The sequence below is a fragment of the Triplophysa dalaica genome, chromosome 19, assembly GCF_015846415.1.
Source record: "Triplophysa dalaica isolate WHDGS20190420 chromosome 19, ASM1584641v1, whole genome shotgun sequence".
In the NCBI taxonomy this organism is placed as follows: domain Eukaryota; kingdom Metazoa; phylum Chordata; class Actinopteri; order Cypriniformes; family Nemacheilidae; genus Triplophysa; species Triplophysa dalaica.
In genome coordinates this window covers 10,260,027-10,279,183 of record NC_079560.1, presented here as the reverse complement: position 1 = coordinate 10,279,183, position 19,157 = coordinate 10,260,027, and the positions used below count along the sequence as shown (strand labels likewise).

At 36.1% G+C, this 19,157-nt stretch overlaps 2 protein-coding genes across 5 annotated transcripts in view; one reads left to right on the top strand and one right to left on the bottom strand.

Moving 5' to 3' along the window:
• Positions 1–162: 162 nt before the first annotated feature.
• Positions 163–3,214, top strand: sdf2 (stromal cell-derived factor 2). Its single transcript, XM_056730570.1, has 3 exons — positions 163–462; positions 942–1,138; positions 1,247–3,214. Exons 1-3 carry the CDS (start codon positions 288–290, stop codon positions 1,541–1,543), a joined length of 669 nt encoding a protein of 222 aa, XP_056586548.1. The 5' UTR covers positions 163–287; the 3' UTR covers positions 1,544–3,214.
• Positions 3,215–5,052: 1,838 nt separating this feature from the next.
• Positions 5,053–19,157, bottom strand: part of caln2 (calneuron 2) — a 28,278-nt gene continuing 14,173 nt past the window's right edge. For all 4 annotated transcript variants that reach the window (XM_056730565.1, XM_056730567.1, XM_056730566.1 and 1 more), the window contains 2 exons: positions 8,023–8,179; positions 5,053–6,207 (listed from right to left, as the gene is read on the bottom strand). In XM_056730565.1, coding sequence (XP_056586543.1) covers positions 6,080–6,207; positions 8,023–8,179 — 285 coding nt within the window. In that variant the 3' untranslated portion in view covers positions 5,053–6,079. The remainder of the gene's footprint in view (positions 6,208–8,022; positions 8,180–19,157) is intronic.

The window sequence follows — 19,157 nt, the reverse complement described above, 5'->3', positions numbered from 1 at the left end:
CGTCGACAAACACACCCAAAACGTATTTTAATGATACGTAGAAATTATTATCTTGTCGACGTTTATGATATAATATTACGGAGTGAAAATTTTATTAACATTTTATCACGAAAAAATGAAATATATTAATGTATTAGTTATCTGTAAATTTGTAAAAAGCTTTGTACAGTGTGACTCCAAACCAAAAGATGGCGCTCTATTCTGCACTTCTTCATGCGCCGGGTCCATATGACGTAATGTAAGGGTTTTAAAGATTATTTTCCCAAGGACTCGGCAAAGTTCAAGCCATGGATAGATTTGGGTTTATTCGGGTCAAGATACCAATAACAGTGTTATTATCGTGTATGTTTACATTGTCCTCCGGCAGCGAAATGAATTATGTGACGTGCGGGTCAGTGGTAAAGCTGCTTAATGTAAAACACAACGTCAGATTACACTCTCATGATGTCCGATATGGATCTGGTGAGTTACTCTCATGAACTAACTGTATATAATCTTATTTGTGTTTAAGGTCGTGGAACTAAAATGTGCTATTTAGGAAAGGAATTTAATGCTTATACAAATATCCCCCTTTCAACTATTAATTATTAGATACAAGATCTAATTTAGAAACGTGAACAAAATTGAATTTTGTCATAATTAAGTAACGCACTGGCAAGCAACAACAGGAAATTATAACAATAAAATAAAGTGCTTAAAAAGGAAGTCACTTTTTCTTGTCCTTTCTCAGGGGCTGATGAAATCATTGTGACTTTTTTGTAAAATTATTTGTAATTTACAGAGTAAACATTCAGTATAACTGGCCAAAAGTTATCGGCCGTACTACATTATTGCCCCAAAATGGTCTCTGTGTAGGTAGCTCACTAGGTGCCAGGACACATTGTCTGTTTGGAGTATTATCTTTGTTTGGTAGCTGTCAAAGTGATTGTGTTGAATTCCAGGTAGTGGTCAGCAGTCAGTGACAGGTGTGACCACAGTGGAGGACAGTAACAGTTACTGGAGTGTGCGGGGCACCACTCAAGCTGTATGTCACAGAGGGACTCCTGTAAAATGTGATCAGAACATTCGTTTCACCCACGTCAACACTGGCCGCAATCTGCACAGCCACTTCTTTACCTCTCCACTTTCTTCAAATCAGGTTTTAACACCTAAACTTCTTAATTTACTTTACTTTGCACTTGAAAAGACAATGAAACTCTTTGTATTTACAAATCGGCTTAAAGGTTACTAATCTTTTCACTTTCAGGAGGTCAGTGCGTTTGGTGAGAATGGCAAGGGTGACAATCTTGATGAGTGGACCGTTCTGTGCTCCGGCTCAGTTTGGAAGCGTGAGGAGTCTGTTCGGTTCCGCCACACAGCCACTGAGGCTCTGCTGTCTGTGACCGGTGAACAGTACGGCAGACCTATTCACGGCCAGAGAGAAGTGCACGGAATGATGATCAGCAGTCCTCACAGCTACTGGAGAACAATGGAGGGCATCTTTATGAAACCAAGTGAGACTGGATTCAGGGATTTCACCAGCCCACAACACACAGAGTTTTAGAGGAATAATTTATACAGTTCAAGACCTACTGGACTGTTTGTTTCATTGAGTTTTGTTATTTAACTTTAAAGTAATGGTTCACCCGAAAAGAAACGTAGTTCATCAATTCACTCACTCATCATCTGTACTGTTACTGTATGCAGCATAGAAAAGAAATTGATGACCAATGTTTTATTATTGGGTGAACTGTTTCTTTTATGTGCAAAGGTTGATCAGATTGTGCCTCATTCTTATTTTAAAACTTGAATTATACAACGTTATATTGTAGGCAACATACAGTCTAAAGCAGGCTTATGCATTTCTTTCATTGCTTTAAGCAAAAGTTGTTTGGTCTTATTTTTGAAAGGTGCTGTTATATTTTCAAACTTAAAAGATTTTTTAATCACAGAGCGAAAGTTCAATGTCAGTGTTTTAGCCTAACTTGTGGCTTGAACATATTGTGCTCATCTATTAGAATATTTACTGATTATTATAATATTTCATAAAAACCATGGCCATCTGTGTGTACCTCATGGTAGCCTAATATGTTTGCACACAGAAACCACCTAATGTATTTCACTTGAAGATTACAGGATGTGCTTAAAGCTAGATTTCCAGGAGCAGAATTGAGCATTCTTACTCTATGCTAACCTCAGATTTAGAGGAAAATCTATAAAACTGTGCTGGTAAAAGTATTTCATAAGACGTGGTGCTTATGTTAGACTGGTTATGTTTTTTAGCTAAGCTTGTATCTTTACAGAAAAGTAATAAGGTAATATTTAGAATGTACAAGTATTAATTTTTTGAGTGGCATTTAAATTAATGTCTGGTTCTCAATGTATAAACCAAATCATACTTTAAGAAGTGCCTTTTATTGAGTATATATTTACTCTAATGGTTACATATAGTCTAGGTGCTGTACATCTTAAGACACACCTTTAATGCCATTTGCACAATGTGGTTTTTTGATATAACTATTATAATATATTATAGAATAAGATGCCATGTAAAGCATTATTCTGTACATAGTAAGATGTTTTCAGTGTACAATTACAAACAGGGTTAATTTCTACACATTTACAATGGAGAACACAGTTAAATCAATAAACATGTTCATGTATATTTGAATGTTTATGTTTTCTCAAGAATGGTATGTGTAAAAATGCTATTTTTTAGATGCTTTATTTTATGGAATTTATGACTCCTTTATTGTCTTTTATCTTCACATATCTAATCTGCAAGGATTAGTGTAGAAAAACGGTAGCTTTATAAAACAATATTCATCTTTAATATATATTTACATAAATTGTTATTTGGTCAACTTTTACATTTTCAGTGGTTTTAGTTCGACTCAATTCATTAACTGCATTCTAAATGTAATAAAGCAAAAACGGAAGGAAAAACGCTATTTAAATTACATCACAAAGTCATTTTATGCAGCGTGGAAGATTATTGAAATTGTTTACACATTCTGGTTTGGGTTTAATATGCTGTTTAATAGTATTTATTGAATGACATGATATTTACCAGCATGAAGTCATCCAGGTTATTCAGAGTCTTGTTTTATCTGCAGGGTTACTGTAAAATGTGTTAAAAAAAAAAACAGCAGCAGAAGCAGGATCGACATCATCAATCCAATCAAAACACAATTTTAAAAGTATTGTCAGATTCAATAAAGAATTTATTTCTTCATATTCTTTGTAATTATACATTTTTGTTTAGAAACCATATTGCTGTAATCTGTCAATTCACATCCTGCATGCAATGTGTGTATACAAGTTTGCATATTAATAAACATCCCTTTGATATACTCCATAAAAATAGAAAATTTTGTTTGGCATGCTTCAAATCAGATGTAGTTAGGATATGGGTTAATTTAAATTATGTGTTCTGTTAACCTTTACAAGATAAAAACAAAACACCGAAGTAACAATAAAAAAACTAAATAAAAATATTACAATTAACAAAATAGAAAATATACCAGCAAAAACGATATATTTCTGGGTATAAAATGCCCAGAAAATATAATATAATATAATAAAATGCCCAATAAAATATAATATTAGAGTGCAAATTTTGAATATTAAAGTTTTTAAGTTTTTAATAAAACATAATAAATTGACTATTACAAATGCTGCACAAGATTATTAAACTTTAGTTTTTGTGATAACAAAAATACTATAAATAACTAAACAAAGTCTAATTACAGAGAATATATTTAACGTAAATAAATAAATAAGGTTAAACATAACACATGGCGTGTTTATAGTACTTTAAATTTGAGTTTTAGAAGTGAGTTTAGAGTGTAATTTCATAATGCTGAAAAAAATGTCCTTCTTTACTTTACTACTGTAAATCCACAGTTTACACATAAAAAGATCCCACTAGATGGAGCCATTGATTTAAAAGGTTTACCATTCCAAAGTTGAAACAAAAACCACAACACTACTAATTCATCAATGTGGAAAATTGACAGGAACTTTATCCAATAACCCATTATTTATATTTATTCCCTGTGTTTTTTTTTTGGCACAAATGCTGGTATGTTTTGCTTACAGGAAAGAAACAGTAGGATATCAGAGAATGAGAATGATGGTCCCAGCTAATGACAGCAAGCAGTACGGACCCTAAACAGCACTAGACTATAGTGTTCTGAACATGCAGACGTGACAGTCAGACATCCTAAAGGCAGTTCTGTTGTGCGACACTATTTGCATAAATACACATGCACTATACAGGGGAACAAGACAAACCTTTGTATATATTGAGTGTATAGGAAAACGTGAGGGAACTAAATGAGCACAGACATTTTAAATATATAGACCAACAAATAGACAAATATTTATATTACACACAGGGTTTCAGAGTGTAACTGTCAAAAGAAAGTCCTTATTTTAGAGATTACCAGTTTGCATTCACCAACTCTCTGAGCCTGAGAGGGAATAAAATCTCAAAATGGACCAAAAAGTCCAACTATGTAGCGTAGACACTTCCGCAGAAGTTCATTGTCCTATATTTTATCCAGACAGTAAATACAGAGATTGACAAGACCATGATACATATTTAAAACCGGAAAAGAGTATTATACTCTCTTCTACACAACTACAGGTGAAACTGAGAAGTACAACAGCACGGAATGAAAGAAATAGACATCATCCATTTTAAAGAATTATGTTTACCCATGATGCACAGGGTGTACCACAAAATGGAATTGCGTGGAATTGTAATAATCCCACTTATTTTGCTGATTGTGAAATGTGTTAATATACAACCATAATGCATTTACGAATCAAATTGAATGGCCAACAATGAGTACTGTATCTAGCATTCTTTAAACTACACATTTGGAAAGGAATAAGAGCTACTTAATACTGTTCAGTATATACTGTAAGTTTCATACAATTCAAAATAGTATGTGAAGAAAAACACAGCAAACATACTTTGCTGTTTTGTGACTTCACAGTTTGCACAATTTATTCAACAGGTAGTGTATTTATTGTATACAACATGAGTAGTACGTAGTATACTGAAGGGTCCCTTGCAATACTTGTATTTTCTTTAGTTTACTTCTATTTTACTGTCTGTGCCACTTGTAGCACCAAATGGAACGGAAAAAAAACAGGTTTTCCAAACCACAGCTGCTACTGGTCGGCCAAAAGATAACCCCACCCACACTTACGCCATTGGTTGAGCCAACGTTGCTTTGTCAAGCTAGTTGGTTGGCTGGTTTTTATAATGCCACAAAAAGTGTACATTTGCATGTTTAACTGGTATATGAGAAATGACTTAATCTTAAATTATTTTGAGAATCACCTTTAAACGTTAAACCTTCAACAAATTCCATAAATACAGAGAAATGCTTAGCAAGGAATGGACAGTTTACTTAAAAGTCAGTTAACCCAAACATTCTGTCATCATTTATTACCGTTACATATGTCCTTCAAAATCTGTATGAGTTTCTTCTCTTGAACATAGAAGATATTTTGAGAAATGTCTCTGTGGTTTTGTATCCATACAATGTAATTCAATGGGGTCCATAGTTGCTTGGTTACCAACATTAATCAAAATATCTCTTCCGTTCCACAGAAAAAGAATGTCATATAAGTTTGGAATTACATAAGGGTGTGTAAATTTTTGGGGTGAACTATCGCTTTAAGATGAATATGGACAGACTCTCATGCACACAGACGCGATGCCAGACATCCTGTGGTGGCTCTGTTGGCAAGGCTGCCAATCACTGTACTCCTCATCATTCCATCTGACACACTTTGGATTGAGATAAAGTACAAAGACAAGTCGATACGTCTGGGAGAATGAGAAAATCACAGCGCAGAGGGGCACGGGATGTTATTGCATTAAATGGTATCCGAAGAGCAGCCCTTGCATGTTGCTTTTAAACTGATGGTGGAGGAAATCCTTCACTGCTGTTTCCATCAATCACATACTGTGCAATAAAGAAACAGGAACGTGTTCTTGGGCTTTATAGTCTGATGTTTGTTTAGTAAGAGGGTACAGTCCAGCAGAGGTCAGATCACCCAGGATTCACAGTGCGTGGGGCTACTCCATGCCATTTCGCAACATCTGATTGGCAGCGATTAACATGACGCTGATGATGAAGGCCATTGCAAAAGCACAGATGAGGCTCTTGCGGACACACGTCTGACGGTTCTTCTTTTTAGAATGCACTGATGGAGTAGAACAGAGAAGATAAGAGAGAATAGAGCAGAGGAGAAGAGACAAGCATTTAACATTTATAGCGATTCAGATATTATGAGACGAGATGGGAGCACATACAATAATATTGTGAATGATCCCGCAGTGTTGTTTGTCACTACGCATAATGAGTCTTTGAATAGACACAATAATGAAACAGAAGATGTAGCACATACAAATCTCTTAAGCTGCCTCACTGGACCTAGTACACACAAACTATAATTGCTCGCTCTCTTTCTCTTTAGCTCCATCTAACTCACACACAAACATAGTGTAAACGATTCTGGAAAAAAGGTTTAGGGCAGTTTACATAGTGTAATGTTTCAGCATTACAAAATGGGTGGCACACCGAGGGCTATTAATCCCTGTGCTTCAACCACTGACAGACTAATTGGATTTGGAGGCATGAAATTGTTCCATTTTCTTCACCTTTTGCTCTGGCCATGCATATCAAGCTGATACCTTTCAAATTCATCGAGTTTCTCTTGTAAATCTGGGCAGTTGCCTGAGAATGAACTAAGTGTTTTGATGAGATTTCACTGATTATTTAACTTCAGGCAAATCTAAAACTAAATTAGATACAAGTCTTTATTTGGAAGCCAATGTCACTGTTTTTTAATTTCATTCGTTGCCCTTATTGTCAAGTCATAGAAATAGGCTCAAAATCAGTAAATATAGATATAGGCCTACAGCTGCAGAAAGAATAAAGAGACCATTCAAATTTTTCATTTAAACAGCTTTTCTAGATGTATTGTGGCCATTCCAGTCCCGTGTTTGTTGAATTTCAACAAAATCTAACCTCACAATGTCATCCAACAGCATTGTGAAAGACTGACAGCATGCAAAACGTGGTTAACACATAAAAAGTATTTTTAACAGATATTAGCCTACTGTTGTATTGCTTAAAAGTGAATCTGTTTGCTTAACAGTATTTGAGGTCTGAGAAAATACAGAGCACCTTTTATGTTATGTTGACCTATTTGTCCGGTTTAGATCTTCCTCAAATAAATTTAAATGGAAAATATATTTTTATTTGATATTTGGTAGAAATAATAATTTTATCTAAACACATATCTATAAATAGTAAATTCAGAAAGACTTAAAATAATTTTAATTTTAATAAATTTGAATACTTTCTTCAGCTGTACACTATATGAACAAAAGCATTTGGACGCCCCCTTCCAATAAAAAATGTTTATCTCTTCCAGTTATTCCAAATAAAAACAAATATTAATGCTATACCATAAAATACTATATTAAAAATTGTTTTGGAAGGGCCTTGATCTGTTCTGAAATGACTGTTTGGGTGATGAGTTTTTGAGTCAAAGCGGTTCAACTGGGTTCAGGTCAGGACTTTATGCAGACCAAGTTCTTCCACACTAGACTGAATCAATCATTCATTTTAATCTTGCTTTTTGTATAGTGTCATTGTCATGTTGGAATAGAAAAGGGTTATGCACAAACCCTTTTAAAATTTGAAGCAAACAATTCTCTAGAATATCATTATATGCTGTAAGATTAAGATTTGCGCACACAGAAATGACTAAAGTAGACAAAACTTTTGTCCATATAATAGATTAAAATGTATGTTTAAAATAGAAATGTCTTACAAATTAAATATTAAACATTATAACTGGTGTCTATACACAATTGAATTTCAAACTTACTGGCAAAACTTGACAAAGCAACCGGCAAGCAAGTTTTCTTATTGTCTGTGCACCTAAAATGGAAACCTTTAAAAAATCTGTCAATTAAAACGAAATCTGATCGTTCTCTTTGCTATTTACCTCCCTGATATTCAGTCTGGCAGTTTCCTGAGTTCTCCTTCAAACTCTCCTCCTCTGTGACAATAATGTTCTCGATGTCCTTCATGGTAAGATGGTCTCTGAAGGCATGGAACAGGACGTGTTTGAGCTCCTCCAGGGACATCTGTTGCATGTCAAACTACAGGGTGGAAACACAAGAGGCCTGTCGTCAGATCTCGGCACGGCTAGCTTGTCACAGCTTCTGTGTGGTGCGGTTCTCAGATCACAGAGCGTGTGATGCATTATGGGCAAGTTCAGAAGAGAAATTGAAGCCAGTAGGGGGAATAATGACAACGTGAGCTCTGTTTACTAGTCAGTGAACTTGATTGAAAAACCACTAAGCTAATCAGTTGTTGACCTGTTCCATCACACATTCACTGTTTTGTTCCCTTGGTCTTCACTTTTTTCGAAACCTAAATCAATCAACACACACTGGAAAGCAACAACGCGAACATAAAAATCGATCAACGCTGTGCTACATTTATCTTCACTTGTGTCAAACCAAACCAAAAGACAAACGATAGTACAAATATGAATGAAGATGCAAAATGTTTTATACTCTAAATGACTTGAGATCTTGTGTTCAAAAGCAAGACATCATAATAAGACATTTAAAAGATAAATTGAAAACCTCTGCTTTCATTTTGTTCTTTACAAAAGTTGTTCTCAAGAAGTTGGGCGAAAGCTGAATAAAGGAAGAGGAGGGAAACAATTTGGGCTGGTTCAATAATTCAGCAATGGGGAGAGAAAGTCCTGAACTTTTCCAATTTACCAGGAAAGTCTGTGTCAAGGTTCCTCAGAGAATCCTCGAATGAGCTTTTGGTGGCAGGAGAGATAGACAGTCTTTGCAGACTCAATACATTATTGAACTGCATTACTGTCCCTAAGTATTCCTGAGAATTATGTATTTGGACCCATCCCACATGCAAATTATGCTAAAGACTTACCTGCATTATTGGCACATGTCGTTTCTAATAAACGAACCCATGACCTTGACAATCTGCCTGTTCTTGCCTGAGCAACAGGACAGCATTTAAAAACGCAATCTTTCTTGTGACCTTCAGAAGCCCATGAGAATTTGTTTTTTGCATGCACTTGTGCCCCCTAGAGGCCAGAGGGAAAACCAAACATTGATGTTATCACCTACTCAAAGCCTCAGCGAGACTGTCTCTGCTTGGATTGTCTCTTTTAAGGAGCAAGATGGCAACACTAAGCTTGTCTCTCTGTCATTCAGATATTCGCTCCCATCCAGACACATAGTCCCATGGGATCCTTTTAACTCCAGACTCAGTTCTTTCTCATGCACTCATCTATTTTCTCATTTTGAAAGGAAGCTATTTGTCTTGGTGAAGGATTGTTATATCACAGCATATTTTAAATCAAGCTTGGTTTTCTTGCATTGTCTCTCGTTTCAAGTGAAAATAAGTCATTATGCATGGAATGGGAAAGAATATGGTCAATGTAAAAGTATATTTACAGCCATAGTGCACATGCTATCGTTCATATATTTATATATTCAATAAGAATGCTCTTTTATCTAAACCTTTAGGAAAAAACCAGCATATGCCGGTTAAGTAGTTTTTGAAGCATGGCAGCTGGTTTAAGCTGGTCAAAACCAGCTCCCATGCTTCAAAACCTACCTTACCAGCATATACTGTATTTTTCAACAGGGTGACTTACATATAAGGGCATCACAAGCAATTGGATATAAAGGCCAACATTACCAAGTAAACATTACTTCAATGGATTGCAGTGTGGTTATCAAGAATGGATTAAGAAGTGAAAGACGCACCTATCAATAGAATGGCAAAAAGGTAAAACACAAAACGGGTATAAAACAAAACCGTTACCAAATTAAATCCCTTTTGTGTCAACAAGGGATATTGATCTCATCATTCATATAAACAAGGCAATTTACTCCATGTTGATTCTTGGTCATTCATGTCTTCCATCAACATACTTGTACGTTGATGTTGAAAGCAAAATGCTGTCTGCGTTCTAGCGTATTGCCTCTATTCATTTACAACAAACTGCACAAAATCTAAATCACTTGATGATTCAATAAATCTCAATAAAAACATTCCTTTTTAATGCTATTTTAAAGGTTCAGTGTGTAATTTGTTTTGGAGGATCTATTGACAGAAATGCAATATATATATATACATAACTATGTTTTCAGAGGTGTCAATTTTTCGAAATTGAGATGTTTACATATTATGAAAGCTGAATAAATAAGCTTTCTATTGTTGTATGAGTTGTTAGAATAGGACAATATCTGGCAGAGATACACCAGTTTAAAACTCAGGAATCACAGAGTGCAAAAAATCTAAATATTGAGAAAATCGCCTTTGAAGTTGTTAATCAGGGGCATTGTGGCAGGCCATCCACTTTATATATTTAAGGTAGGAAATTTACAAAATATCTTCATGGAATATGATCTTTACTTAATATCCTAATGATTTTTGACATAAAAGAAAAATCAATAATTTTGACCCATACAATGTATTTTTGTCTTTTACTAAAAATGTTCCCGTGCTACTTAAGACTGGTTTTGTGATCCAGGGTATAATGAAACGTTATGTTTTTATTACCTTAGAACGAGCTGTTTTTATCTAAATACACAGCGGGTTCCTTTATATCGTATTAGGCACAATTCACATTTCGCTTCTTTTTCGTAGGCGTATTCTTTACTTTAAATGAGACACGGCAGGCGCACACAAATAGGGGGCGACGTGGGTCATTTGAAGAGATAAATGTGTATCGGGCCTTATGCAGTAGCCCTAAGCTGACAAACTGCTACAGAGCATGTTTTGTAAATATGCAAAAATCTCCACATTGCTCCTTTAAATAAAGAAAGCTAAATTGACCATCAAAACCCTAACGAAACTTTCCCTAATATAAAGACCCATTAGATTACCCAAAAGTATTACCCACTCAATCTAAAGCAAATGGTTTAAGGAATAAGTAGCATCAGATCATGAAATTACATTTCATGCAGTCTGTTATGTTGCCGTGTTTGAAAGTAAGCAGTCTGCCAAATTGTAAGTCCGAAGGTGAATGAATAAAAAAGTTATTGGCTTGTAAAAAAGGCAGTCGACTCTGAATCACGCAAACGACACAAGACCTAGTCCGAGTCTCTAACCGCCGCGTATCTATGTCACTAGAACTCCACACCTACGTTTTGCTGGGACTGCCGCAAAAAATTCACTCCCCTCCCCAAAGACTGTCGCTCATTCGTGATACATGTGCATCATGTCTAGAACCTGTGTTCTACGTTGTGAAACTAAGTCTGTCTTATTTAAACTACCAAAGGAAGAACCTCGGAGGAAACAAGGATTACAATTCTTTTTTCAAACGATATGTTAAACGACCATCCTTGAAAGAGGGGGCAATACCAACTTTATTTGGACCTGTTAGCTCCACTGAATCACAACCTGTAAGTGTGACTATTTATTTTTGTCTAAACTTCAAGAAATATTTGTGTACCTTATGTATGTGTTTAACTAATGAGTTTATCTAGCTAACTTGTCTAATTTAAGTGCCTTCAGACTCGGGCTCAAACTCGTAAGGTAAAATTCCTGCCATCTCTGTCTATACAATCACAGCAGACTCCCGTAATGATGATAGGCATTCCTTTTGCGCCACATGCTGAATGTGTTTGACCAATTACAACAGACTACACCATCTGACTAATCACATGACACTAAACTAGCAGATAGGAGGGGATTGGACGGATGAGTCGCGGAATAAATCATTTAAGAGTCAGTCAAGAAGGTAGGTAAGAATAGCTGCCTATTATAATAACATAATAGTGTTTTTACACCTTCTATGTAAATAAACTTGCTGTTAGACACTCCATAAACCAAAGTAAGACCTTCAAATTCACATGTTACTTACTCTTTAACATAACACTGTGAAATTAAATTAAAATTAATAGAATAAAAATTGTACAGAAATGATCAAATACATTGCCTCATGATACATCCCTTTCTCTAGTTGGATTTGATGACATCAATAAAGGAGTGATGTTGTAGGAGGTCTGCACTGGGTGAGTAAATGCTAATATGAGTGTGTGTGAGTGCTGGCTGTAATCCATGCAGTCTGTTTGATCTGACAGGCAACTGATGGCCTTCTCATTCTAACAGATTTACGGCCTTGCTTATTTTGTAGCGGTGAGCTGAAACCTCGATTCCCATCTCTGACCATCAGTCCCAAAGACTCGCCCTGCAGAGCAGGTGATTAATGTTTCAATTATCCGAGCGTTCTCTTTTAATGACAGGTACTGTACAAGATTAATCTGAGAATGAAAATGAGTAAAATGATTTGGGAGTGTTCTTTTAAAGTAAGGAGCGACAAGAAAATCCTAAATAATAAAGTAAATCAGAGAGTTGAAAATCATTTGTGTGCTGATCTGACGTACTGCAACTTCTTCCAGAACCTAAACCTGGTGTTAAAAGTGTTTCTATTTTTTCCTAAGCGGATGTGCAGGCCGGGGGAGATGGTCCATGAAGAAATCTGTCAAAGGCTGATGTCTTTGGTTGACCCACTGAGCAAGGGATGAGGGAAGTTAGTGTCATGCTGAAGGTGTTCAGACACATTTGTCACAGTGAAAGAAGAGCTCGGCTCTTTCCTTCCCATTCCTGTATATCTGTTTCCTCCATAACTCACAGCAGCGTTACTGTCAGTATTTAGAGATAAGCTACACGGATGTCATAAAGAGAATTGTGAAGGACTTTATCAATTCACTTGAGTCTTCAAGTGGCCTTGCAGCACAGTACAAGTGCTGGTTTGCATTTTTCTATTAGTTTTAAATCTTATTTTTAGACCTATATTTAATTTTTATATCTTATCTTATCATTTTTACTACTGCTGTCAAGCAATTTTAATGATTTTAACTGCTGATCAATATTTACTCTAATATTTACAATTATTAAGCCCCAAATGAAGAGAATGTATAAAATGTAAACAAATGCAACTCATTGTAAAATTGATGATTTGTGAATAGATGTCAGTATTTAAGGATTAGCCTAGTTCTCATTTCCTATGATTGATAACATGAAGAAATTCAACCCATTATTCTATTATTCAATTCATTAATCCCTATAATTATAAGTCACTCTTGTTGCTTTCATTTCTTTGTACTGGTAGAGATTCATATTTAGAAAATGAAAAATGTCTGCGTTAAACGTCTATGGACCCTTACAATTATCTACCTATAATAATTTGTGTCTTCATCTACAAAGCCTTTATGTAATCCATGTTGTCACTGTCCTTCTGGAGACTCGGATATCCAAATTCGCTGTACTTTTTAAATGATAAATACTGTGTTTTCAAAGCTGAGACTAGGGATCTAGTCTAGAACCAACGGCTCACTCCACACCCCTTCCTTAGCACTATGGTGGCTGATACAGGACTAAGATGTTGTCACGTTTTCGCTTCTTTGCTAAATGAGATAACGTATTTGCGAAACACGTTTTTTAGCAATTTGTCCGTTTAGGGCTACTGTAGCAACAACACGATGAATTATATATAAGGGGACCCGTGGTGTGTGTAGATATAAATAGATATTCTTAGATGATAAAAACATAACGCTTCATAATGTAAAGTCTTTATACACGTCTGAAGACACAGTTATGTATATTATATTGTATTTCTGTCAAAAGATCCTTCAAAAATGACACACAGCACATTTAATGTTTTGGTTTAGATATTAGCAAAACCCATTAATAACAAACGTAACGGGTGACTAATAACAATGATTTATGCCAAAAAATTAAAATCATAAAATAGAGAGATGTTAGTGATGTGAGAGGATGTTGTGCAAACATACAGTATGAATGTCCTCAAACATCAATACCCATGATACTGTTGCCCATCAAAAGTTTATATTTTAATATTCATAAAGTGCCGACTTGTTTATCTTATTTCGTTGGGCTGTAAATCAGATGCCCAAATCCCCTTTCTGGTCCCCACGACTCCTTTCAATCGTATATAACCCCCCATTGAGAAGTTTCCTTAAACTTGAATTTCTCTGATGGTAATTTACAAGTCAGGGGCTTTTTATCGCATCATAAAAATGTACTAAATTAACATCTTATGAAGAGAGGCCTTCCTAAACCAACAGCGTGCTCTTGTGTTTATATCCCAATGGCCCCTCAAAGCAACAGATGAATCTAGTAAAGCTGATCTCTAATCAGGACATGATGATACAGAACAACTCACAGAGTCTGCCAATCGATACAATATCAGTGGGGACCGTCTGTGGTGTGTTATCAGAGACTCTGAAAATTCATTGTGCCAAACAGCACTGAAAAATCATTTGAGGTACTGCAGCGATCCGCCTTACTGTAACATGATATATGGCCTTGAACTACAAACACACACATACACACACAACAGTTCTCTATGAAATCATTTCCAAGACACTAACAGCATGTAATTCATCTGCCAGTTCGGCAACTGTCACATTGGGAAGTGTGAATTGAACAGATGGCATTTGGGCGTAAATGGTGCTTCTGGGATCAGGGCGATTGTAACAGGAGGGTATGAAGTTTATCAACCATCCATTATCTTTCATGGTCTCACTTTCATTCAGCTCCACAAATCATAGACGATTATTACCTCGACTTTACTCTGCCTCCAGCTATGGTAGATCAACTCCTTGCACCATGAACCGCCAAATTATTGGTTTAGACTTCATTGCGACACACATATTCAATTGTGCATGTGTGTAGTACGCAGCATTATTCAGCCAAACAAACTCATACAAACAAAATCGTCAAAGGCGTTCAGGCAATTATGAGATTTAAGACAAACTAATGCAGTGTTTCTGTCGCAAATTCCACGTGACATTTGACATGGTTGCGACCCATCTGCTCGCAGGCCTGTTTGTTTTCTCATCACATTAATAACTGGGAGTGTGAAAGTAGTTATACAGTATATCTGTTCTCTCATCCACAGTTCTGTGTGTTCCTGTAGATCTGGACTAACAAAAGTCAGGGTTTTGATTCTAGGGATATACATGGACAGATACAAAAATTTATACCACAATAGACCGCAAGTGCCTTCCAATTCAAAACATCCCCCAAATGTGTGAATTTATTGTGTCTTAAAGGAACAGTTCACCCAAAAATGAAAATTCTGTCTTCGTTTATATACCTTCAAGTTGTTCCAAATATGTATACATTTCTATATTCTGATGAACACAGAGAAAGATATTTGGAAGAATGATTGCAACAAAACCGATATTCGGCACTATTGACTACCATAATAGGAAAAATGACTTTATACATTTCTTAGTTCTGTTGAACACAAAATAATATATTTTAAAGAATGTAAAAAGCAAACAGTTCTGGGGCACTACCATTGTATTTATTCCTACTATGGTAGTCAATGGTTACCATGAATTGTTTGATTTAAAGAATTCCTCCAAATATCTTTTCCTTGTTCATCATAAAAAAAATTACAGATTTGAAACAACTCATTAAATGATGACAGAATATTTTTTTGTGAACTGTCCCTTTAAGGGGTGCTCACACATAAAGCAAAGCAACAGTCAGTCATTCTTTTTAAATGGAAAGTACAGTGATGGTGATGGATTTCACTTTTCTTTTTGACTTAAATACGGAAATTTGACGGAAATATTTAAAAAATGATGTGTGGAAAATGTTGTCAGAGCAGAGCGCCATTCTCTGTGAGTGTGATTTATGCCTTGATAAGCATTCATCTAGTTTATGCTGTGATGCAATACACACTGATTGAATTTGTATTCAAACACTTTCCTCTGTAGAATATAAATGTGTAGAAGCAAGAAAACGGATTCCTTGTCTAAATAAAATGACATGGTAGCACTTTACAATAAGGTTGTATTTGTTAACATTAGCTATTGCATTAGTTAACAAGAACTAACCATGAACAATTCTACAACATTTATTAATCTTAGTTCATGTTAATTTCAACATTTACTAAGACATTTTCAAAATCAAATTGATGTAGTTTTATCAATTAGAATTAGTTAATTATATAAAATGAACAAAGATTAATAAATGCTGAGAAACTATATACACGTTGCCTTTTCAAAGTGTCAATTTTTGACTACAGTCAGCACTGCCCTGTAAAATAAATATTTGTGTATCCAGTCCTGCTGAGTTTGACATGCAGCTCCAAATGCCTCCACATTGGTATTAATTTGCTATAACACTGTTTGGCTCTGCCACAGTATTGATGCCGGTGGCTATACAAACAGAGGATAGCAGAGAGAGATGCTGGTATCATTCATTTGAGCTGAGCATGTAGGAGGACAGCACTGGCTGTATCACAGTTTAATTGAGTTGTCAGCTGTGCTGGTGAAGAAAAGACCCATACTCCCTAACGCTGTATTGACTGTTGGGGATACTTTCTAACCCAAATGTACTTTTTGCAATTTTTTGGATTGCTGCATTTTTGTTCTCTCTGAGTGTTTCTCTCACTCTCTAGTTACCAAGTTTTTACTTTTTTCTCCTTATGGTCTAAAAAAAATGTAACTTCAGTTTCAGGACCGGACACTAACAGTATTATTGTCTTTTTTATGCTTGCTTGAATACTAAATAGAGGGCCCAAATACTGGCCAAACGGCCAGTATTTCATACTCAAATAAATTAGTTATTCCCCCTTATAATATTATTAGAACAATTTTCTACCCTCACTTAGAAATAAATGATATGTACTGTATGTCTTTCCTTTTGATTTTTTTATGTTTTCCATAAAGATCTCTATATTACACTCTAAAAAATGCTGGGTTATTTTCAACCCAGGGTTGGGTAAAATTAAGTAGAAAATTGTATATTTGAACCAACACTCGGTTAGAACAACCCAGCTTTTGGGTTGAAACAACCCAGCATAGGTTAAATTACAATCCAACTGTTCAGTCCCTTTTTGACTAAACGCTGGGTTAAAAATAGGGTCAGCTGCAGGGTTGAATTAACCCATAAAATTTTAATATTTGACCCAACACTGGGTTTAAACAACCAAGCATTTTTGGGTTGAAACAAGCCTACCCAGCGGTTGGTTTAAAAATAACCCATATTTCTTTTACTCTAAAAAAGGGTGGGCCATTTTCAACCCAGTGGGCCTGCAACGATGTGTCATACATTCTGACTTCTTTACCATGTTAAACGTGTTGTCTTCTCATGGTCAACTTGTCAAAAAATGAGTTGGGCGTATACAAAGTATTTCTGTGCTCGATACACTCCCCCAGCGATCGTTCAGGTTTCAAAATGATTTTTTCGAACATATAAAACTGTTTCTTAATCCCTTATGGGACAATTCTCCCGGTAAAGCATGCGGCATGCCCACACGACAGCAAGGAGAGCAGGAGAACAAGAATGCGCAGACGTCACATTCACTTGTTAGCAGGAGAGAGAGAGAGCATACGATCGCGAAGTTCAGGTGTTTGTTTGTTCACTGCATTTGGGTGATGAATGTTATATGGTGGATATAACGCTGGATTTGGAGATTGTTTGAAACTGATATATGGAGCCGTCCCAGCGCTAAAGGATGCCGGACATGACCAGCATGCGGTGAGTGAAACTGATGTCTGTGTTTTGTTGGCAATGGGTGCGCATGTGCCTTGGTTCAGCCTACCCCTCCCCCCCAACACGCACCGTATGATTTCGGAATCAGTCGTTAAGCTGTATCTATCTTTTACAAATGTGATCAAACTAAATACTCTTCGAAGATACAAAGTATGCAATACTACTCTATAGTAACTCAAGATCAACATGAGCCGGTTAAATGAACCTAGAAGATGTTTATATTTCAACCAACAATGGGTTAAAACAACCCAGGATAGGTTACAACTCAACGGTTCAGTGCGTCCCTTTTTGACCAAACGCTGAATTGAAAATAACCAATATTTCTTGTAATATAAAAAAATTGCTCATGAACCTAGAAAATGTGTATATTTCAACCAACAATGGGTTGAAACACCCCAGGATAGGTTAAATTACAACCCAACTGTTCAAATACTGGGCCATTTTTAACCCAGTGTTGAGTTAAAAAGGGACAAACCCAGCCGCTTGGTTAGATAAACCCAGAAAATCTTTATATTTGACCCAACATTGGGTTAACACAACACAACCCAGAATTTTAGGTCGAAACAACCCAGCATAGGTTAAATTACAACCCAAAAGTTCCGTTTGTGCATTTCGTACCAAACACTGGGCTGAAAATAACCAAACATTTCTTACAGTGTAGTAACGTTTTGCATTATAAAAAAATGAACAAATACATAGCACATTGCTGTGCTATTACGAAGCACAACGTTTACATGTAAAATGAGCAAAGTGCTATGCCCACGGACCGCCTTGCGAGTTTGCTAGCGTGCCAAATATAGTTTTTACCACCCCTGCACTACAATCCGTACTAAAAATGCACTGCACAAGCTTTTAGTATCGGACTGAAATGATGAGGGTCCCTGTTAAAAAACAAACCTGAGCCACAGAGACAGTGGTGATTGCTTTAAGACTGCACAGACCTCTCTTAACATTTCACCGAAATTGCATCAAAGTCCTTCACCTGGCACATCTACTGGCAAGTCTCCAGCAGACGGGTTCTGAAACAACCGTTATGTCTGCGAAATATGCATGTGCTTTATACATTTGACACATCTAGAATGCTACTGGTTAATGCTGACTAGTTGGTCTCAAATTATTTCCACTGTCAAATGCTGGCAACACCAAGCAGATACTATATCTATACTCTTTAGAGTAGGGAAAACAAGCTTGTTTATGCCTTTGTGTTCCAAATAATCCATGATGGCCTGTAGCTTTTGGCTCCACGCTGATGTGGCTATTGACAATCTTGTTAAGAACATTTTGAAACACCCCCACTTATACGTGCTTAGCATTTCACAAAACAAAAAGGCTTTTTAGGCAGGAAAACATCCCAGTCAGCATGCAAATTAAAACAAAGATGACATCCCGATGAGTACACAAGCACGCACAATTTCTCAGTGCTGACAACAGGTCGCGGCTAACTTGCTGTGACTGCTTTATGAATTCACATCTGCGGCACAGATTTGTTAATCAATAGCTTGATGGGGTGATTCTGGCTCCAGTGCATTTCTCTCCAAACTATGT